Source organism: Tetranychus urticae, chromosome 1 (genome assembly GCF_039701765.1).
Source record: "Tetranychus urticae isolate SD_2017Ah chromosome 1, NJAU_TeUrti_SD_1.0, whole genome shotgun sequence".
Lineage (NCBI taxonomy): Eukaryota > Metazoa > Arthropoda > Arachnida > Trombidiformes > Tetranychidae > Tetranychus > Tetranychus urticae.
Window position 1 is genome coordinate 8,805,708 of NC_142958.1, and position 24,159 is coordinate 8,829,866.

General features: G+C 30.6%; 1 protein-coding gene and 1 long non-coding RNA gene across 2 annotated transcripts; one reads left to right on the plus strand and one right to left on the minus strand.

Moving 5' to 3' along the window:
* Positions 1-562: 562 nt before the first annotated feature.
* LOC107365607 (uncharacterized) lies at positions 563-23,440 on the plus strand. The gene is made up of 5 exons (XM_015933140.3): positions 563-895; positions 2,003-2,241; positions 16,008-16,450; positions 17,110-17,371; positions 22,822-23,440. The coding sequence occupies exons 1-5, from the start codon at positions 785-787 to the stop codon at positions 23,438-23,440; spliced, it is 1,674 nt and encodes a 557-aa protein (XP_015788626.2). The 5' UTR covers positions 563-784.
* Positions 22,556-24,156, minus strand: LOC149094502 (uncharacterized). Its single transcript, XR_016201043.1, has 3 exons — positions 23,976-24,156; positions 23,667-23,892; positions 22,556-23,495 (listed from the first exon to the last, which is right to left on the minus strand). It is a non-coding gene; the product is annotated as an uncharacterized LOC149094502 (long non-coding RNA).
* Between the last annotated feature and the right edge of the window lie 3 nt (positions 24,157-24,159).

A 24,159-nucleotide genomic window follows, 5' to 3' on the forward strand; every position in this document is an offset into this window, starting at 1 on the left:
TTTTATTTCTCATGAGATGTCGCCAAGCCTGAGTTATAGTAATGAATGAAGTACCGAAGAGTAAAGAAGAGTAATTCAATTTCTTTCGATTTAATTTAAATCTAATTTTTAATCTTATCTCTCTAAAATAGCTTTAGATTAAAGCCTTTGGATTAATTACCTTAAAGCGCCCTCACCAGACTCGCTTAACAAAATTATATTGAGAGAAACCTCTTGTCCTCTACTCTTTGTGAATAACCCTATTTTATGCGTCTGTTGGAGACCAATGTGCTTGATGATTATCATGAGCTAATATTTGAAATAAGAATAATCATTGACTTTTTATCAGCTTTTAATCGTCACTTGCACAATACTATCTTTTTACGCATTATGCTCATGACTAGCTTGCTTTTCCTTGTTATTTATTCATTTAATGATCAGTTTTCCATAAGCAATACAAGGTAGCAGCATCTAACAATTGTTAGCGTAACGTGTTCTGTTGCATACGCCGCCGCATTCAGCTTGGATAGAGTGAGCTTTATTATTTTCTGTAGAACAAAATTGAGGAAAATAACATTTGATTAAATTGGCTGATAATTGCATGTGGGTCAGTGTTAAAACGTTCAATTTAACCCAAAATTGAATAAAATGAATTTTATAATTTGTTCATCGAATGACACAATCAGAAAGTTTAAAAATTGAAAACTTACAAATAATTGTTTGACCAAAGTGGAATCACAACTTATCATTGCAATAATTTCATCAATAAGTTGATTAACAATTCCTCGAACTTTAATCATTACCAATGATTGCTTGTAAGGAAGTTCATAGTCAATCAATCAGCGCCCCTGACATTGTCAAGCAAGGATATCTTTTTGTTAAGCGACCTCCAGGAAATCATTGGAACAAGTTAAAGGTAAAAACGAAACATTTCAATTAATAAAATAAAATCATTTCACGATTCATTTTGACAATTATACAGCATCGAAAGTAAAGTTAGAGCTGGTTACGGTATCTTTTGCACATTGTTTGGTAACCAAGCATATTTTAGTAGTCAATTTTTGAGATTAATCAACACAATCAACAACGATTCAATGCCTTAACCAATGAGCCTCGGGTTGATGTTGATTGTGCTCAATTTATCTTTAGAAATTTGCTATTAAAATATGCTTGGTTACCAAACAATGTGCAAAAGATAACGTAACCAGCTCTAACTTTACTTTCGATGCTGTATTTCGCAGTGAACAGAAACTTACAAGAAAAGTTCTACCAATAGAAATTCAAGAAGATATTTTCCAGACAAGGTTGTTCATCTTCGAATTGTTTGGTCAGAAAAGTGCAACATTCTAGAGAACAAATGATTTTTGTCGAAATACGAAATTAACCTCAAACTAACTGTATATTTAGCCTGATCATTCATGGTTTCTCCTTGAATTATTCATTCCTTCTTCCCCAATCATCTCAACAATTGCATGTAGTAACAATGTTTCAACTTAGCAACTTGTTCGGCTTCAAAGATAATACTTAATGGTAAAAGTTCAGCATCAATACTGTCAATGATCCTGTATTCAGAATCATTAAATCAATAGATTCAATAAAATCGATGTTGACGAATCAATATCCTTGTTTTGACGTTAATTCAGTAAACATTTGGAAAGAAAAATATTTTCATTAAACATTCATTTCCTCGCTCATTTTTATTACTGAATCATTTTTCAGTGTAAATTACCTTTAAACTGGGATAAACATTCTTACCATGAAAGTTGGAAACTAAAGAGAAAAGTTCATTCAATATTAAAATAAAATTCGATGATAAATGTTTTCCATTCTTGTCACCTTATACCATTCGTACAATCATGTTTACTCATTTTTACTTCATGTCAGTTGAATTATTCAAAGGATAACAATTTGACTTAAATGATGACAGATTATCATCTGGAATCAAGTAAAATCATCTGTTGCTTTCAAGATTAAAGTTTTTAATTTTTCATTCTTTTCTCTCCTTGTTACGGATTAATTCCAGGCTTGGCATAAACGATTTTTCATACTGAGAGACACTGGCTCAGAACAGGGTGCTGAACTTGCCATGTTTTACTCGCAAGCAGATTCACGGATAAACTCACCTTCACTTGGAGTAGTTTTACGTGACACGGTTCACATTGGAATAGCCTCTGAATCTCACAGATTCCCGAATGTTCTTGTTGTCGTTTTCAATGGAAGATCACCTTTACTTCTGGCTGCTGAAGATGAACTAACTGCCAAGTAAGTACAGAATAATCATTCGATAATTGTTTGAAATGAGATTCCCAGCTGAGTTGACAAACGAACAGCAATTATTTTGTTAAAGATGTTGGTTGAAGAAAGAATTTCCAACGAAATAACTTTTTCTCTTGTTCATTGAATTGAAAAGAAATTAATTGATAAATTTTGTCATATTTAGTTTCAATTTTGTCGAGTTTTCAAGCTCAAGTTTTGAGATTTTTGATCTTTTCTACTTTCACTGCATTATTGGTTGTGAGTTAGAAAATGATTTTTTTTCTTTCGATGAAAAAAAGCAAAACTGATGAGTGAAACTTGAACTCGACAAGTTTAATGCAGTATCAAATGATTCGTGTCATGAACTTTGAAAGTTAAATTTAATTTGAAATGTTCGCTGGTTCAGAAATGAACTTTGATTTAAATAAATTGAAATGTTACAAATGCTTAATGAATAAAAAAAGATGATAAAAATGACAAAAATATCGATTATGCAGGTTCGAGTAAATAAGGTGAATCGACTAACCTCGTCTCTTCAACAGGCTAATCATGAGTGTGTACTTAAGGTTTGAATTATTCACTTGTAATTAATGGTTGACTTGATGAGAAACAATTTTTTCTTCATCAAACTTGTTCATTTTGCTTTCTCATTTACACATTGAAAATGGGAATTTTGCTCCAATCTCAGGCAGTAAAGATTATTCAGCTTGCAATCTATGAATAATCTTTGGGTAAACTCTGAATGAATAAACAGTTAGACGGTAAACTCACTGTTAACCCACTCAAAAGTGAAAAAAATTATTGTTTCATTTAATCTTCTCAATGAAATTTTTCCATCAAAAGTTTACGAGAAAATAAAAGATGAAGTTAACTGGCTAGAATTTTATCTCTTTTAGTAAACTAATTAATCAGAATTAACCTCATTTTTGCATTTCCAACCCTTTTTTTGTCTGCTCATCGCACAACAACAATCAGGGAAGGAATAAATTCCAAAAAATGAAAGATCATTTGGAAAACAAAGCACAATAGATTAATTAATGATGCATATTTGAGTGAATGCAAAATCCAACAAAGGTTAACCAAAAGAGGGAAAAAAATGTTTTCCAATTTCATCTTTTCAAGTTTCATTGTTAATACAGATGAATTCACTTGGACAAAAGTTATCTAAATGTATTCATCGTAAAGTCAATTCTGAAAGAAAAATTATCTCATGTTTACTCTCTTCATTCATTAATAGTTCATTAATCAATTGTTTAGATAAATTTAATGTAAACGCTTAATGTAAATAATTGTCGCTCTTTACCTGTGATAAGGTTTAGTGGTGAAGTTTTGGGTAATTCAGGTTGAAAGATTGAAGAGATTTTGGGCTGACTAGATTGAGCAAGATTGGAGATTCTCTTTATTCAAACATTTTATGCAAAAATCAGACATTTTTCATTGACTAATGTCAAGGAGTTTTTGTTATTAATGTTATGTTATTGTTTGTAATTTTTCATATTTCACTCAGCTTGACTCTAACCTTGTAAAAGAGATCGTATCTTGAATTCAACAGCAATAGAAATGTACGGTATCAGTGGCTCGACTCTCAGATCACCTATTGACTTGAAACTTTTTCTTGAGAATTTCGAAGATAACTTTTTAGCTATAATTCAAGGTCGTTTTTCAGAATTCCCTCCTGAGCATGTAAGAAGTCTAACAGAGGTCATGACAGCATTTTTAAAGTGAGTAAATAAGCTGTGGTACTCTATGAGGAACAGCCATAAGTTATTGTCATCTAAGCGTCCAAACTTCGTCACATACTCTTTCTCTTTTTGCCATAAACTGTTCCTTTCTTTTAAAAATTTTCCCATCATAATTTCAACTCAAATTCCAACTTACTTTCTTTGTCTTGTATCCTTGTAATATGAGAACTCGTTTTATAATTGCTCAAATCAAGTACCAAATCTTAGCACTTAGCAAGCACAAAGAATGAGTGCTCGAGGTTATTTAAAAAAATACTTTTTAATTTTTACCTTCTCTGTACATTCGACCTTCTGTACTTGTTTTATTAGATGTTTCTATTAGGCTGGTAAAAAAATTAACTCACAAATCCCCATAGAAGAGCATACAACTTATTTCGAAAAAAGTTGATAAAATAGCAAAATTGAAAAGGTGGCAGCTAATTTCGTTATATTGGTCTTTGAGAAGGTCCAAAGTACCGATATCAACCAAAAAAATAGCGGAAAGTTTCCTCGGAAGGCTTTGTTATTTATGAGATGAAAAATGAATTTTGTGCCACAAAGTGTTAAAGAAACAGTCTCAATGAACGGAATAATGCGAAATTGTAAAAAGAGAGATTTTATGTAAGGATCTTGTAAACAAATTATTAGGTTTTCATCATTTTGACATGATTTTCTGTCCATCTGAAACTTCTGTTCAATTTTGGTCAATTTAGTAATCTGATTTTCTGTATATTCTTCCATTTTGATTGAACATTTTTAGCTTTTTGCTGACTTTTTCCAATGAATTTAACTTATTTTTTATGAGATTTTTGATTATTTTGAAGCGCTTTTCACATCGATGATTTGATCGATTTTGCGTAAGAAATAATCGAAACCTTATTACAGAAAATTCCAGCAAATTCATCTGGGATTATGTGATATCAGAATTTCAAATCTTGTTGAATATCAACGAATTTCTTTATTGTTCGATATCAAACAAAAATTGCAGCTTTGCAAAACCACTGATATTCAGGTGTTGCGTGGGATTTCGCTCTTATCGTGGATTCACCTTTAAATTACATTAAAGTAAATAAAATGAATTGAAAAGTATCTTTTTCAGAATGTTATTTGTTCATTGAGGATAAATATGAAAATTTATACTCTTGATTTACATGAAAACATAATCTCTTGAATTTTCAACAGAAAATCTCCAACTTTTCAAAACTCTTGATTTCAATATCAAAACGAGATGCTCACATAAACTCAGTTTATCAACATTCAATTTATCAAATTTTCAAGTTTGCCAATAAATCGTTGTGATTTTCATCAGAACTAAATAAGATGTGAATTGAACATTTACTTTCATTTTTTACTCCAACTGTTGGAGTATTGATATCACAAGAATATCAATTTAGTCTTCAATTAGTTTCAACTTGATAAACCTTAACCACAAAAGAAGAAGAAATGAAATTCAAATGTAATTACCAGATGATATTGATCCAATGAATGCAACTAAATCTGACAGAATTGGTTAAAATCTATTTTTGGTTCATCCCAATATCAGAATAATCTATTTTTCCTTATTGACTTACAGACACTGAATCCATTTCATTTTGACCAAAGCAACCTGTGTGGACAACAGACAGAAGAGTAAAAAGTAAATTCTTAGGTGATTGTTATCAATAAAGTAAATTACGGTTCAGACAGATTGATTGTTTACTAAATTCTCACCATCCATTACTATGATGAATGAATGAGTAAAAGAAGGCGAAATGTGAAATGTGAGAGGAAAAAGTGATGAGAGAAACGTTATTATTAATAACTATTATTATGAAGAGAATCGCAAGAAGAGAAGAAAAAAATTTCAACTCAACAATTTCATTTCATCGCCATTCATTCGTTTCTCAAGTTGACAGACTTACAAGTCTAGTCTGAACTCGTCTTACATTGACCTTGTCTCATGATTAAATTATTTTTTTACATTTTCATTGCAAGTCTTTGTCTGGTTTGCAACAAAATATCGAGAGAACAAAAAAGTGGCTGGAATTTCATTTTACTCGGTTGACTAGTCTTTTGATCATTACACTTTTATCCAACGATCATGAACTTTATCCATCAGCTTATTGATCTTGATCTTTATTATCAATTTAAATGGGAATTCGGGTGAAAAGGAATTTTCAAAGTTTTCACATTTTCTTTCATTTTGTCCATTATCCATCAATGGTCAACAAGCTATCAACAAGTTGACAAAATCCCTGAAGTTAAGTGATATTTTGCTCGAAATGCGTCTTTAAGCAAATATCAATAGTTTAAAGCGTCTAATCGATTCTCTTTTTATTCAGCCTTTAAATAGATTATCATGAATATTTGGAAAGTTACTTTTGATCAAGACTGTTTCACAGTGGATAGTGTTTGCTATATTTTCACAAAATTTGCATACAAATGTCTTTTTAGAGCTTGAATACAGAGATATTAATTTTTTGTACAATCAACTGTGAATGAAATAATGCTTGTAATTATTCAAAATTGAAACCATTGAAAGTAGTTAATCAGAAAGAGTAAAAGTTGATTAGAAGGTAAACAGGAATAATTTAAAATGCTAATTCAGTTGGTCGAGTTTATTACACAAACACTGATTGAATATGATTAAAAAAGGTTTCGTTATCACGAGATGCAACTTGCATCAAAATTAACTTTGAACATATTCATTTAATTGCAAAGCTATATTTGTTGAAATAATTGCAACTTTTTCATCCTTTCTCATCTTGAAACTGCTTTCAAACTTTTAAAGCTCAACATTATCCAAATTTTGTTCAATCCCAGTGCGAAATCAATTTTCGAGGAAAACTCTAAAAGTAACTTTTAGTAGATGAGTTAGACTATCGATAAAAAATGAAATTCGAACGATATCTCTGTGAATTTTTTGCGTCTACAAAATGGCAACATCAATATTTAGTCCAATCCAGAAACTGTCATAACAAGAACATAAATTTCGAGTTTTATTAAATTCCAAACAACTGCCAGTTCCCCTCTTGAGAAGCAATCAGTATTCATTGAAAACAATGTCAATTTTCATTGTCGTTGACTGAGCCTTCTGACGAAAAGTGTTGATTCAGTAACTAGAACAAAAAGTTTTGAATGGAATAGTTAATGTTTGTTTACAAAAATCTAAAAAACATATTTTCTCCGATTCTTTATTTTCGATTCAGCTCAATGAGTTATCGAAAAATTATCGCTGACTGGAGTTTGTAGACATAATGTAAGCCAATAATTCCAGAAGATAAATCAGTCTGAAACAATGCAATTTTAGAAGAAGATTTCTGTAGTTCTATAACTCTATTGAGGAATGACAGAGGAATCTTGAATGGACTTGAAAACAATAAATGAGTTAACTTTGCTAACGATTTAAAAGTTGATGATGGATCGATATGAATGGAGGGAAAAATGAGTTGGAGTTGCTGACAGTAGCTTAAAATGTGAAATAAACATCTTGAATGAAAAGTCGAAAATAATTGCAACTTGAAAATCGTAAAGTAAAACATTTTATTAACTGGTCGATTGGGATTTGGAGTTGCAAAATGCCTCAAGGTTCTTTGTCATCTTGCTTTTAATGTAAAACTATTAATAAAACGATATTAAATAATAATAATTATAACTTGGCAGAACTTATTTCCTATCAAATTTTTATATTGTTCATGAATGTTATTAAGTATGAAATGTTGAATGAACCAATAGCCAAGTCGAGTTATTGCAAAGTACAATTTATCAAATAACTCTGATTTATTGTTGAATGGAATGATAATTATCATTTGAATGGCGAAAAGTGAAGTTGAAATGCAGATAACATTAAAGGTTTTTATTTATTCTCAGAAGATGCTCTTCATTTCCTTGCAACAAATGATAAATCTTGACCTCGGCAGAAATTAAATATTGATGTTTATAACAAAATTGAGTTTCAAATGTTGAGCCAATAAAAGGAGCTTTATTCATGGCTGGTCAACTGTTAGGACCACAAGGAAAAAGAAATAAGATCTCATTTTTAGGCATTGCACTTGAGAGGCGACTTTGAAGGTTAAACGTAATATGAAACAACGTTGGAAGAATACGAGAAAATGTAAACTTTTCTCTTCTTTTTTTTCGTGGACTTTTCGCTTGATTCGATCAGTCCAATGGAGGAATTGATGAAAAGACGAATAAATTTACGGATTGTTTACATTGCTGGTGACCTTGCCTTCTATTGGGGTCAATTCGTTGTTGATATTGTCCAGAATATGAGGGAATGATAATGTTGTTGTTTCTGTTTTCGTATTGATGTCAAATAATTTTGATTAGTGAGACTTGACCATCCATGGATGTTGATGCATCAAGGGAAATGTAACTTATCTGTAAACATGAACCAGAGTTTATTAACTGGCAGATCAACATTTCTCTCTCCTAATATATTTACTTTGGTTATAAGTTCATTTGTTATTTTTATCCTCAAAGGTATCATTTTACTGGTGAATTGGCTAATAATAAAGGTGAAATTATCATCAATGGAAATGAATATAATTGATGTTTATCGCTTTGCTCAATGAAAATATTGACATTCAATTTAATCTACTTCAACTTGAAAAGCATTTCCTCATCGAGAAAAGGGTTTCGTCTTGACCGATATACACATTGACTCGTTGACTTTTATCGATTCAGATTATCGACTCACTTAATTGACTTCATAAAAGGCAACAATGGTTTCCATCAATTTTTGGTCAAACGCAATTAAAAGTGAAACAATTGCAAATTGATAAAAGTGTAATTAATGATTGAGTTAAATGATGGGTTAATGGGTTCATTAAGCAAGACAAGTCATTAGTTTCACTCAAATGTTCTGATTAAGAGCTTAAGTCTACTCTAATCAGGAGTCTAGAGAACATGGAACAAGCAAAATTTTCATGGACAATCAACTCGAACCAACTTTTATTTGGTTCAACAAACTCGACAGATTGTGGAAGCTGATTTCGGTGGAAAAGAAAAACTGCCGGAAACATTTTTTTCCACCAACAATCATTAAGAGATATTCCCTGAAAGATTATGGTTCAAATATGTAATCACCATGGAAATTTACGTGGTTACTTATTAATGGAATTTTGTTCGATTATTATCGAGTGTAGGTTAATTTGTGGTTGACTTTTTCCGCAAAAAAGAATTGAAATTTTCTTCGTTCGAAGTTTTTTCCGTTTGAGATGATTTGTTTGAACGGAACACAATTTAGCTCATTTATATTTCGATTTAGACATTTGATGATTGAAATGGAAATTTATTCCAATCTGATTCTTTGATTCATTGTTTTGCTTTTGCCTTATTCTGGCTCATTTGAGCATTCAATACTTGATAACACTTGATAACTCTCATTGTCGCTGCTTGGTAATTGATAATCTTTATGTGATTCCGCATGCAACTTTGTTCACTCATCAAGTTTCCTGTTTCGTTCAATGAACTTGAAAATGTTTAGTTTTTTCATCCATTTACTTGCTGATCAACATCTACTTGTGGAAGGAAAAAAGTGAATAAAAAAGTTTTTACCTTTTTGCAAGAAATGGACAGGGATTCCTCTTGATAACACTTAATTCTTGGAGTGGTTAAGAATTCATGAGGCATCTAAATAATACTCAAATTGCCATTAGAAGATCAGGCTTACATTTTACTTTTTCTTGTCACGTTTTGGAAAAGGATCAGATAAAATGGAGAGTAAATTAGGAACAAACGAGTGAATATTAGCTCCATCAAAAAGTTATTGCTGTTAACTGTTCAAGTTTTCAGCTAATAATTAGCTTAGAGTAGAACAATTTTATTTAAAAATTTATTGAATGATGTGATGTGTTTGAAAACGTGATAATTAGGAATATGATGCGACTCTTTACCAAGCTCATCAGTTGTTAAATAGTCTGGACTGTTCAAATTTCGAGGATTAAACAACTGACACAATCCACAATCAAGAGTTTAAATAAGTCTACTTACTCTACCAAGTTTGATCACATTTCCAGGAACGAATAAGAAATGAAATGGTTAAAGTTTGACCAAGACGTTGATCAAAGCCGATGAGCTAATGCTTTTAATGCTGTTAGGGAATGAGTTTCAATGAAAAAGGTTACAATTATTAGATGCTTGACTTTGCAATATCGATTGAAGAAACATTGTAATATTAAGTGATGAAAAGAGCAAAGCTTTACCGAAACAAAACAAAAGCTTTTACATCTTGATATATCTTTAACTACGACTAAGATGGTGAAATATGCTGAATATCTGTAATGAGTAAATACAAAGCTGAAGCTATTATTCATAATTAGCAATGGATAAAAGGAAATCTTTTTAACTTTCGATCAACTATCGTTAATTATGAATAATAGCATTTCGAAAGTGCAATCATAAAGATCTGCTATTAAAAAAGTTAATGCATTGTTCGTTGCTTAAATGCTACAACATGATGGTGGTTAGTTGAAGACATTGAAATGTTAGTTTAAAATGCAATTCTCTTCACGTTTCAAACTAACATTGCATTCCTAGTTGACTTAATGAACGATTTGCACAACTTTCAAGTGAATGTTCTCAATAAGACTGGCAATGTTTACACGCTAATCAACCCGAGGCAGTCTCATTAATCAGGTGAATAAGCAACAGTTTAAGCAACAATGTTAATACTCTTGTTTGGCCTAATTAATGACTTGAAAAGTTCCAACAGTCAACTGTCAGTTTCATTGCTCTAATCTTTGATTGAAAGTCGATCGTTTGTCAAAGAAAACACTTGTAAGTGAAACAAAAAGTTTATTAAATTCCCAAGAATGAATGAATGTGTATCAAGTGAATGGATAAACCTTGTCGGATAAAAAAGGTTAAAGCTACTGAAAAATCAAATTAAATCCTACGCATTGAACTTGTTTACATATGTCAACCCAGATAACTGTTTCATTTGAGCCTCAATTGATAGCTATTTGCAATCTCATTACAGCTATTCAATGAACTTTGAACAGAACAGAAAGAAGTAAAAATCTTTCAAATTATTGCTCTTTCGTTACCTTTACCTTGCATTGTGCCAAGTCTAACTAGGTCAATATTTTATCGTGAAAGTAACAAGTATTTATTATCTTTCATCATTCATGGTGCAAGGGAATGAAAAGAAGATGAAAGAGAGGAAAACTTGTTTACCTTTAAAGTAAAATTTTTACTCTTTTCATCGCCATTTTCGATGTTGGAATAAAAAGAGCAATTCTTCAGTTTCCCATGAAATTTCTTTTTCTTCCATCAAGAAACCTGGAGAAGATGAATTCCCATTCAATTGAATTAGGTCAGTAATGGTTAGTTTTTCCTGTTTTCAAGTTTTCTTCCAACATTGTTTCTCCAAGTTTTTTATCCAAAAATTATTCTCGTTCAGAAGCAAAATTGTCTTTTCAAATATTAACAAATAGTTCTGAATAAACACTTATATCAAATTGCAAGGTCGACATGAAGAGGCAAAAATAAATAAATGAATCTTTTCAATTGACTCTTGAGATTAATTCATTTACAATTAATAATTTCAGGGCGAACTCAGAACTTGGTCATGATTTAATGTCATTTTCTTTCAATGTTGCCAATTGTTCAACACTTTTCACAAATAATCCTTTTCCATTTTCCTTTTATTATTATTTACAAACCAGATTAATGTTATTATGATATTTTGTTGAACGCTAATGATCAAGTTACATTGGAATCGTTGAGACGATCATGAAAACATTCAATGTCAGAATAAGAAGAACTGATGAAATGTCAAAGACAAAACAAGCTCAATCAACATGGAAGCAAACTACTAGAGCTTAGCATCAGACTAGATATTATTAGAAGGAATGAATTAAATCAAAGAGAGAAAAAAATTTTGTTCTCAGTCAACCATGAAGGTTACAGAATAATGAATAAAAAAGTTGCTAAGAAAATTCCATGTCACCTTTTCTCCAATTTTCAACAGTTGGACTATCTTGTTATTGAAACTAAAGGAACCAGAAATTTGCCTTTTCATTTTCAATAAACGTATTCCAATAATAGCATGCTAAATTGCCTATTATTGGAACTTTTTTGTTCGTCAGAAATCTTTCACTCCTTTTGAAACTGATAACGAGCTGCATGGAATGATACTTTATTTCATTTGCTATTAATGGTTTTGATGAACATTCAATTTAGCAGGTTTTCCCATTAAAAAGTAAAATTTACATTCGAAGTTAAATTCGTCTCAATTACATGTTTAATCCTGAGTTTCGTCTTTTCAGTTGCATTCTTGCAACGAATCCATCAAATAATAATTTGATTTCAACTTTAAAAGTTACTTTAGCAATTAATTGAAACAAATTATTTAACTGTCAACCAAATTCTGGTTGTTAGTTTGATACATTTGTTTCTTGACTAGTAATGGTTATAGTAATTCTTGGCTGGTAATGGTGAATGAATGCAACGATCAATTTTTGGCTCTCTTCTTGTTTCTGTGTTTGGACAATATTTTGAAATAGTTTTGCTCTTTGATTTTCAGTTTACTGTTCAGTTTATTTATTGATTTAATGTTCATGTTTGATTCAGTTTCGTACAATGTATTGTATCAACTGATGGGTTTAGTGTAGAGCTACTGGGTAAATGCCTCAATGTCTTATGAATAAAAAACTAATAAAGTTTAAGGCAATGAAAAGTGGAAAATGTGTTTATGCTTTTGGAACTTTTTTTATCTGATTTTCCTTTTTCTAGTAACTTGCAATGTCGCAACTGTAACTCTTTTTTCAGCATCAAAATTCCAATAAATCGACTGAAAAGAACAAAAATATTACAATAATTTTCGGAAACTTATACGACAAGTTATTTAAGGCAAAAGGAATGAATGAAGAAACAAAATTGATTTTCATTTACATTTTCAATTTATGGTCAAAAACATGATGTTCAACTGAAGAAAATTAAAATCATAAGTTTCCAGAAGCGATCAAAAGAATAAAACTCGAAAGCGAAATATCGGTCCGTTAGAAAACTTGAGAAACGAGAATCTGTAGAATACATTTTTTAATATTAAAATCTTCACAATTCGTTATCATTTAATGTACTTTCAAAACTAAGTCGAAATTTAAACTTTTGTAAAGAGACGAAATTTTCTTTTACGAATCATTCGGATTTGAAATTGGACGCTTTTACATGAAACTTTGCTGAATCTCTGCTAACATTGTGACGAACTTATGTCAGAAGCAAATGAACTCGCCATTGAATTTCAATCTCGAGTGAACAAAAAACAGAAGAGAATGAAATTTTATCTCAACTAATTCCTTGTTAACTTTTTTCCCTTTCGCAATTTCATTCTATTATAAGTCACTTTCATGATATTTTTTTTAATTTGTTGTGAAACTCTCGCCAGGTTTTCATCATGGTTTTTTATCCATTATAATGAAGGGATCAATTTGTTTGAAAACAAATCCATGAATGGAATCAAATAAAACTCTGGTTACATCTTGAAGTTGTCCATAAAAAAGAAAAATTCATTTTTATTATTCAACGAGCAAAAAAACACAGAATCATGAGGGAATCGAAATGCAAGGTTCCAGTTAAACAAAATTAGTTATCACATTTCACGATTTCTGATCAATTTTACTTTAGTTATTAAATACAGAATATTGATCAGAAAATTAGCTTTTCTCCATCTTTATCGATCTTTTCCCTGTAAACCGATTGTGGGTGGAAAAAGAAGAAAATGTTCAACTTGTTTGAATGGTGGAAGAAAATGTTGCTTCAATCATGAGAAAATAATCTCAACTTAATTTTCCTTTTCTCGTTACTTCGAATTCAACAGTTTTTTCCATTCCTACAAAACCTTACCTGAATATTTCGATTTCCGGTCTTCTATTGTTTTGCCAATTGTTGAATAAGATTATATTTGACAAGAAAACAGTCAACTTTTAAATTAACTGTCAAATAACAAGAGAAACCCACTGGCTTTTTAGAAAAATAAAAATTCTGTCAACATGAAATGACGAGGGAAAAAAAGGTTTCCAAAGGTTAGGTAAAGATGTTAACCTCAAAGAAAAGCAGAAAAAAAGTTGACAAACAAGTGACTTTAAAGTGCAAATTAATATTCGATAAGACTTTCGTAAGGAATCGTTTAATGATCAACAGAAAGAATACAATGTTTGTTTGATATTTCATTTGAAAATTTCTATCAGTTGTTTAGTCTTCTGTTTTGGTGTTGAAAGGAGAGAGCTTAGTTCTGAATGAAGTGAATAGAAAAATCGCCCTTGAGAAGTTCTTCTTTTCTGTTTTTTCCTCTTTTCCTCATGTATAACTTTCTATAACAAGATTGTGCGAATGAGCCTCTAAATAGATTGATGATTCAGTGAGATTGATAACTATGAATCGATAATGTACATTACGTAAAGGAAGGAATGAAAGAAGACCAGATTTTCTTCTTACCCACCATAATAGTCTGTTCTACTCTTGCATTCTAATCCATTCTCTATGAATGAATTGTTGGTGTAAAAATGAAAAAAGGTAGTAAATACACTTGATGGATTCTTTACTATCAACTTTTCTTTGATACTTGCATGATATTGGGTAACAACAGAATGAATCTGGTTTCATGGAGCCAATTTTGGAGTAAAGCTTCATCGAGTCAAACCAACTTTTCAATCAATGAACCTGGCAACTTTAAGATTGATTACACTAAACTCTTCCAATATTCAATATTCAACAAAAGTGTCAAACTTTTTCTTCGAGTTTATTAGTTTTTCAAAATTGATTAAAAGAAGATGAAATACATTCCAGAGTTGTCATTAAATGGTCGATATCTTGCAGTCTTTCATCAACAAAACTCATTTTTGACATTACCTGGTTGCTAACAAATAGACAATGAATTTTCGATCATAACATTTCAACATCTTTTCAAGTCATTTCGCAAAAGACAATTTTCTCTGAATGCTAATGGAAGGAAATGGATTTTCGTAAAAAGATAATGGTTCATTTGGAAATTTTCAAGTTTAAAACTAGTCAATAGTCGAATACAAAGTTATTAGTGCTTCAGGTGAAACAGAATGTTCTTGAAATTTAAGATTTAGAGTCACTCGAAAAGGTCAAAATTCGTTTAAAAATCTGTAGTTTGATTGAATCACTCATAATTGTCTAAAAGAATGAAAAAATGTCTTTTTTTCTGAAGAATCCAGAATTTTCTCAAAGAAATATTCTTCAATTGTTAACTCTCTGAAGATGATTTCTGATAAAAGAAACAAACTCTCGAAATTGATATTCTGTGTTTTAATTTTGATTTTAATTCTTGTTGAAATCGATATTCGGTAAAAGTTGATAAAATCAAAATATCACTCTAGTTCATTGGCTCTTTAGATTGAACCAAATTGGCCGTGATTAAAATAGCAATCGAAAATGGTTTACTGAAGCGATCGAAAATTCAAAACCATTAATCTTTCAAATTGAATTATATCATATTAAATGCAGCATGAAAAGAGTAAAGCATTTTACCATTAACTTTACAACTTTACTCCTTCGATGGAAAATAAATTAAAAGATTTCTAAGATTCTCTCACCAAGATTGATCAATAAAATATGAAACGAAAATTGAAAACTGATTAACTGTTAAAGAAATAATTTCAATGATTCAGGCTAAGTCGGCATTAACCGACAATGGAGTTTATGATAATCATTAATGAATATGAAAATCTGTAGCAATTAATCAGTCCAACATAGCAACTCTTTGGATGGAAATCTCATAATTTTGAAAAGATTTGCAATCATCAGTTCATGTATTATATCAGAGAAAGCTTATTAATAAAATGCTGAAACTGAAAGAAATACAATATTTATTAAAATAGAGTTCAAACAACTTGTTCATTTCATGTAACTTTGTTTCTTTTTTTCCATTCATTTCTCTTGTTTGCTCAAAAACAAGCAAAAAAGTTGATTCATGCAAGCATTTAACGAAACTGCTGATGATGTCAATAGCATTAGGAAAGGAAGGAAAAAATTGTTTCAAATATTTGACAATTGATTGAAATGAATTGTTTACATGATACTCTTTTCTCTGTCACTCAGATCATGGATGCTGGCCTTAGATCTTACATGTCAAAATGCAAATCTCAAAGGAAGTTCAACTCTAACTTGGCAATCCTTTGGCAATAAAACATGTTCAACCTCTTCATCTTCAGTCTCTTCGTCCAACTGTTTATCAACCTCAAACAATACCCATTCAACTTTCATTGCCAATCAACAGGTTCATCAAGTGTCACCCACTCCAATGGGATCTTCCTCAGCACCAACAACCAATTCAGGTTCCGCCGAATCGGATGAATCAGGATGTTCTTGTGCTCCAGCATTTGTTCGAGAATCATCCAAGTATGGGTCACACAGCGATGCCAGTTCAAACAACAGTCAAAATAGTAGTAGCTTAACCAATGGAACCCTTGAAGACCTTGCAACAACCAATTGCATCTCATCGTTGGGTTACAATGAATCTGACGATTTTTGTCTAAACAATTGTAAGTTGAAGGAAATTTAATCAAAGAAAAATGTTACAAACTTTTCGTTGTAAATGTAATTCCAAGTGAAACCAACAATCCAAATAAATCTCAAATAATGATGTTAGATAATCTAAGAAGCTTTGAAAAGATGAAAGGCAAATTTTGTCTCCAAAGAATTGAACAGCAAAGCTTTTGATCAAATCATTTTAACCCGATTCTTTACATTTACAAATATCAATAGCAGGGAAAATACTCGTTCATGTATTACAGTTTACTTTTACATTTAGTTCGGTGACTCTTTGAGAGAAAAGCTGAAAACATCAGGGATGAGAAGGTAAAATTTACGGAATCGAGAGAAAATGAATTCCAAAAGATTTATCAGATTGAGATTATTAATGATATTTTTCGTGTTTACCTCTTCCATTGAATCCATTTTTAAACATTATTCTTGATATTCATTCATGATAGTTGGAAGCAACCTTGAATAAAATTCTATTCTAATAATCTTTTCCAACCTCTCATCACTTCGAGAATTTGGACAATTTTGTGATCTCAGATTCTCATTATTCTCATGATTTATTTCAATGTTTACTTTAGGATGGAAATGCTACAATAATGAGATAAAATAATGTTTTTTGTTTCTCTTTTTACTTCTTTTCCAATCTTTTTATATCAAGTTATAACGATTGGCAGTCCAAAGGAACGTTACTCAATCTTTTTTGAAACAACTGAAGCTTCTGAACGAGTTGGACTTCGAGGTAATCTGGAGTTAGTAGTTTTTGCTAGAGGAATCGGCATTGCTCGTAAAGGTGATTCCGAGTGTTTCCTTTTATGGCCAATTTCGGTGATTCGTCAGTATCGTCTGGAAAGTATGGACAAACACAGTCGCCGTAAATACAATAAAAGTAAAGTTACTTTGGTAACAATTGAAGTGGGAAGGTAAAGTTATCATGTTATCTTCTTAATGAGAGAATCATGATGAAAATTTGATCTCTTTTTCCATCTTTTCTTCGAATTCTTTTTTCTTTTTCGTTCGCCTTTTACCCCCAACGTCATTATTGTATTATCTTGTTTTCTTTCCTTTCTCTCCTTCTTCTTCTGTTAACAATGTTAGAAAGAGATTATCATGAGATAGAAAAGAATGTTGAGAAGTTTCAAGTTCACCACTTGAACCATGTATGATGATGGATTAGTAAACCTTGATGTTTTATTTTCAGAACAAACAGTTGAACCAAAATTTTGTTCCTTTTCACATGAAACATTTTCTTTTCTACAAATATGCCTCTAAGCTCGTAAATGTGCTAACTTGAAATGGATTCACAAGGATTATTATCAAATCTATTATCAGTTGCATCTTCAATGCTCACTCCCAGTTATCACTCCCAGGTTGGGTGTTGATTCGATTCAATATTTTCTCATTGCGTTCCATAGAAGTTGAGTGTTTTCAAATGTTTCCAATTTTGTCGAATTTCTCTTTTCTTTTTGTCCTCAATTTGTTCACTTATCCAAACACATTATCTCGTTGGTTAAAAGTGTAAAGTAAAATTCATTGAAAAACCTCACAGCTTCTCATGGAAAACATTGGATTCATTTTTCTTTGTTTTACTTTTTTAATCTCTTTTATTCTGTTAATTCAATTTCAAGGGATTTTCTTGTTCCATGTTTTCTTTTCATGAAAATTAAACTTTCATTTAAATATTTTATCAAATTAATTTTTCTTTGCCGTTTTTGCAAATCGATTTTTCTCTAAAGAAGGAAAGTTCAGATAATTTATCGAACTTTTTTTCTTCACTTTGAGCTTGGAAGAGTTGCAAATTTAATGAATGAAAGTTTTACATTTCTAGTTTCAAGTACAATTCAACATTGATATGAAATTGAATAACAAAAATTCATGGCATTAAGTCACTTGGAAAGAGTAAAAAAGATTATCAAATTTTCCTTTGCTTTTTCTTCTCATCTCAAATATCTTTTTTCATGGAGCAAAATACAGATAACAATCGATAAGAATTTTTTCTCTTTTTAACCAATTCTATTACAGATTCAATAACGATTTCGTCGAGTTCGTGAAGAAAGAAAATATAAAAGATTAAAAATTGTTATTAATTTATCCATTAAAATTTATCGAATTTTAATGAGTTTCGAGGAAATCGAACATTTTCCTGTTTCCTTAAAAGGGTCAACCGTCGACATTTTCATTCAACTCTGTTTTTCTTTTCTTAATCAACAGTTGATATTCAACTTTGCATTCTCAATGATCTTTTACGTTTTCTTATTCACTATTGAATCACGTGAGCAATGAATATGATAGTTCAATGGACTTGGAGTAAGAAAATGAAAAAGAAGAAAAAATTTCTAGTGATTCAGATTGGAAAATAACTTGGAATTCATTTCGATTTGGAATTTAAAGTTTTTTCTTATCCATAATTCATCAACATAAACATGATGTTTATGAGTTAAATCATTGCCTTCATCTTGTTCACCTTTCAAGATTCAATTTTTTTGAAATTCTGTCATTCAATTTCAATAACGAAATTCAAGTTTTGCTGAAATCTTTCAAAACTCAGAATTGACTTTTTATCGATTTTGTTTTTCGCTTCATTTAAGCTATTAAAGATAATCTTTTAATCACTTGAAGGGAACGAAAAAAATAGTTATTTTGTCACTTTTTCCATCGAAACAATCTCAATGACTTGGAGTGTTTTATCCTTGATGTTCAGAATCAACCTGTTAATGAGATAAGAAGATTAGAAAGAAAAGGTAAATGAAGATATTCATGAACCAATTCGCATTCATGTTTTCAGCTTCGTTTTTTCTTCTCATAGCATTCGGATCAAAGGTATTGACAGGAATTGGTGTGAATATAAATAACTGAGGAACCATGAAACAAAAAGAGAAGTTTTCTTTTCCATTTTTTCAATATTCTTTTCGAACAAGTTTCGAATTTGGTTGATTTGAAATTTGAATGATTGAAGGTGTAAAAAAAATAACATGGAAATGCAAGAAATTATTCTGTCGATGATTTGATATTCATGTTTCAAGGTGAAAAAAGTAAATTCAATGTTCACGTGAAGACTAAATGTGCATTTATATAAATTTGTTATTTGAATTCACTCGACTTATAAACCGTGAACTGAAATTCGAACTTAAAGTTTTTCTTTTTCTTTACTCTTTTTAAAGGCGAATCATGAGTCTTCCAAATTGAACAATATTCATAAATTAGATTAACTTTTCAATCAAAGGTGATAAAAATGTTTGATGCGCCATAATGATGAAGAGAAAGAGAAATCAATTTTTAAAATGATTTGAGTCAATCCGAATTGAACTTAATATTGAACATTTTGACCAAAAGTGACCTTGATCAGGTTTAACCTTGTGACTATGAAAAGAGTTTTATCTGAAAGAAAATTCAATGTCAATCCAATTCTATTCTGTTGATGGGATAGAAAAAAAAGAAACTTTTATTGTCTCAAAAAGAAGGAAAACAAATTTCAAACAGCAAACAGAATTATTGATGAAAATGTTATGAGTGACATGGAAATTCATTTTTGTTCCTTCTCTTGTTCTGTATCATGATGAATTCCCTAAAGGTGTTTAAAGGTTGAACAAGAAAAAAAAGTGAAAAACAATTTAAAACTCAACCTTGAGGTTCGAAAATTACATTGAAAAGATTTCAATGATTACGATCAATATTGTATAACGAGATGAAAAATTTAGAGATAATCAGTTTACAGACGATGAAACTGGGCGATAACCGAGATCGATAAACAAAAAGATTATCAATATTAGTTGAGGATCGTTCATGTTCAATAATAACATTGAATTAAATGGTTATCAAATGAATAGTCAGGGAGAAGGGAGAAGAAAAACTAAGGATAAAAACACTTAAATCTAATGTTTAACTTGTATCGACCTTTTCCTTGTTCAGCATTAACCAGAATCAATTGAATCAATTAACTATTGGCTGGAAACATCAATTGGTTACTGTTAATTGGCAATCAAGTTTTACGAATCGATTCAATTTCCAAGTAATTTTAACTTTAAACTTTAAATTTATTTCATTCTTTTCCTTTGCCGTTTCTCATTAAATTCAACATTTTTTTCGCTTTTCTCTTCTTCTTCTTCTTGTCTGAATGCAATTATTTTGATCAATTTCAATTAAATAATCAATTAGGTTAACCTAATTAAACGGCATCAATGAGCCACTGTTTTATTTGCTACTTTATTCTCATGGTTTATTTGGTGAAGAAAAAAACATTTCAACCTTTCTTCGATAGTTAATTCCAAGCTTCCATCAAGAGTGAATGCTGGTTAAATTGAATAGCATGTAACAATTGAGAATATGTTTCCATTGAAATTAACAAATTATCCAGTTTGGTAAACAGTCCAAAAGTGATTCAAAAGAAAATCACTGACATGATTGAAGAGGAGGAAAATGGGTTTAATAATTGTCTGTAATAATATACTTGGTGACAGTTTTGTCTCTACTTAACCATTTATTTGACATTTAATCAATAATCTGTTTCCATTATTTTTCAATTATCTAACCAAATGTTTTTATTTGCCATTTCCTACTTTACTCGATTAGTAGCTATTAAAGTCAACAGAGTATCAATGAGACTTTTCGAAATTTCAGATTTCGACTTTTCGATTGTAAAAAAGTGGAAACTATTCTGTTCTGAAAAGAGGCAGAATCTCGTTGAATATTGAAACTGTCTCATTTTGTGGATTTTTTGAGGCTACGTTGAGTTTAATTATGAATGCCGGAATGAAATAATCTAACTTTAATAATTGAAATGCTGGATCATTGTTAAGGGATTGTTTAAGTGATAATTTGTTTTCTTTTCCCAAAGGAAATCAAATATCGACGATGTTCAAGAAAAATTAAAGGATATAAATATATCAATGATAATTGCGTGTCAAAATGGCTTTACATCGTTGCTATAAATATTTCAGATTATCTCTTATTCCATCTCTATTTTTATTTACTCTATAATTATGTTATCTTCAGTTCTATCAATAAAATCTGGAAAAAATTCTCATTGTTAATCTGCGAAAAGATAATTTTTCAAGCATTTCAACTCTAATATTATCGCAGCTTAACAAAGCTTAGCCATTTTAAACATTCATTTTTTGAATTCTCGTGAATATAAACTAACAGATGAATTTTCACCAAACTTGATGTATGATAATTAAAAATAGCGAAGAAGATAAAAGCATCAGAAATAAATTCAATTTCGTTCTGATTCTGGCGAGCGATCGTCTGAACAAGTTAATATTTTTCAACATTTTAATTGGTTTCAATCTTTTTTTTCACTCTTCAATTGTTGATTCAGAATTAAGTCAACCGAAAACCTGAATTCCAAATGATTAAATTGTCAGATACAACAGAAATGTCTGTCACTTTTTTAATGTACAAAAGTCTAGAAGCTCGAAGCTAATGGAGATAATTTTTGTGCCACTTTTGAGGCGTTTGACTGTAACTTTACTTTGAGAAATGCTAACTCGAAGCTTATGTTGAGCGAGTAAACAACAAATTTGAAGTTAATTGATTCACTGTTGATTCAAGAAAATACAAAAGACTTTTCATTGCCTTTCTTGATTGCGATTCTGCAAGTTGATTGGTAAACTTGATTTGCCTTTTCAATTCATTTCGTTATTGGTGAATTAACTGTGATATTGAAGAGGAATACAAATTGAATGTTTCACCTGGAAATAGACTAAATCTTGAAGATGTTTTATGTTGAGATGACGAGAGTCTAAGGAAGAGCAAAGCAACTCATTATTGGGTTCTTTTGGTTATAGTGATTTACTTTGGTGATAATATTGGTTTACACTATTAACACCTTTTGATTGTTTACTTGATTGAAATATAATTTCCTGTTGACCTTGTTACATTAGATGAAAGTAAACAATTAAACCTTGAGATTCATCATTCTGGTTGCTCAATGGTTAATCAATATGAAATATTGTTCATTTTGTTTTTGCAATCCTTTTCATCAAAAACGTAACCCTCATCATTACACAAGTTTGACTTTAAGCAACAACTGGTTAAACTCAATTTCACCTGAGAATTGGTTTTATTTTGGTGAAAACTTTTGCATGAATTCATAGAAATGTTGAAATAAAAGAAAGAAAAAAAGGTTTAATTGAAATAAAGCTGAAAACACTTGATGAGTTTGTTTTCAAGTTGAACTCATCTCTATTCAACTCTCACTACAAATTCAAAGCAAATAGTGTTCATTAACTTGTGTTGATTGTTTCAACTGACAGTTTCTCAACAGAGTAATCATTTTGATTGTAAATTTTCTACTCCCTGTAGATTTAATTAATTCAAATTTTCTATTTAACTTTATTCTTTTTCTTCTTTTTTCTTCTCTTCTCTTCAATAGACGATGTTTAACCGGCGAGGGAATATTTAAATTTACTTCTGATCAAGGGCACGATATTATGCGTAAACTTGAAAAGGCTGTTAACAATTGGGCTTTACATCGAGCAAGGTTAACCTGTACTCGATCAATGTACAATAGTCAACATCGAAAGGGTTTCCTTCGCTCCTGTAACCATGAATTTTGTAAATTCAACTCGGAATCAAGTATCAATGGAAGCTGTTCCCATCGATCAGCACCTTCAACGCCTGCCTTGAATAAGCTCAACTTAACAGCAACCAATTCAACTTCGTGTTCGGGTCGATCCTCTTGCATTGGTGGATCGCTTACATGGAGCAATAACGCTGGTGCCGATTGTAGTAAAAAGAGTCTGCTCAAAAGTGCTAAGGAACACTTGAGGAATTCACTCAACTCGATTGGCACTCGAAACACTAAATTGCCCAAAATAGATGTTAATGATGACTTTGGTTATGTTGATTATGATTCATTGTCCATTAAAGCTCACAGATCAAATAGATTTCTCAATGGGTCCGTCGATGAAAAGGGCCGCTCAAAAAGTGATTCTAAGATTGGAATTGGTGATCATGATGATTGCTCATATCTTGAAATACTTCCTTCGTAAATGTTTAAATGTTGAATCTTTTTTCCTCTTTCCTTTCCTTCATTCCTTGGACAATCTAAATTGATAAGAGAGAATTGACTATTAATATTTTCCAATGAAAAAAAATAAACGTCATTCCTATTTAATAAAGAAATGGTTTCATTCCTAATTGAGAAGAAATGAAAAAATATAAAAAATTGTTCACCTCAACACAAATGAGACAATTTATTGACCTATTTTTCCTCACCTTTACTTAAAACAGTTATTAATGATTGTTATTGCATGTTACATGAGTTTTAAACTCATTTATTTGTAAAATTCGTCATCAGTTAAATAAATAATGATCTGGATTTGGATCATTCTAATCAAAAAAATCTGGTCTCCATATTTTAAAACTTCCTTCGCGTCCAGTTTGGTTGGAGTTTTTTTCAAAATGTGATTCCATCTTTTAATGGCTCATTGGAAATGTGTCTCTGTGTGGGAATCAAAACAATAAAACTATAAATCAATGAAAAATCTTTAATTTCTTCATGGGTTAATATCTGGTTGAACGCACAATCAAGTCATGAGTCGAGTTGACCTCTATCTTTAAGATTTATCGCCAAGTTTTCAGTCATTTGACTGGTTAAACAAATGTTTGCTGTCGGTTGATAATTTGAGGTCCACAATAGATAAAATAAAACACTTGAACAATTTATTAAATTTATTATGAACTCTGATTGTTTGATTAGAAACCAAAA

Excerpts from the sequence above, each read along its gene's own strand:
- LOC107365607 (XM_015933140.3), top strand. The coding sequence starts at position 785 with ATGATTGCTTGTAAGGAAGTTCATAGTCAATCAATCAGCGCCCCTGAC. Across the intron at positions 896-2,002 it reads ATCATTGGAACAAGTTAAAG|GCTTGGCATAAACGATTTTT; the intron begins GTAAAAACGAAA and ends GATTAATTCCAG. Across the intron at positions 16,451-17,109 it reads CGATTTTTGTCTAAACAATT|TTATAACGATTGGCAGTCCA; the intron begins GTAAGTTGAAGG and ends TTTTATATCAAG.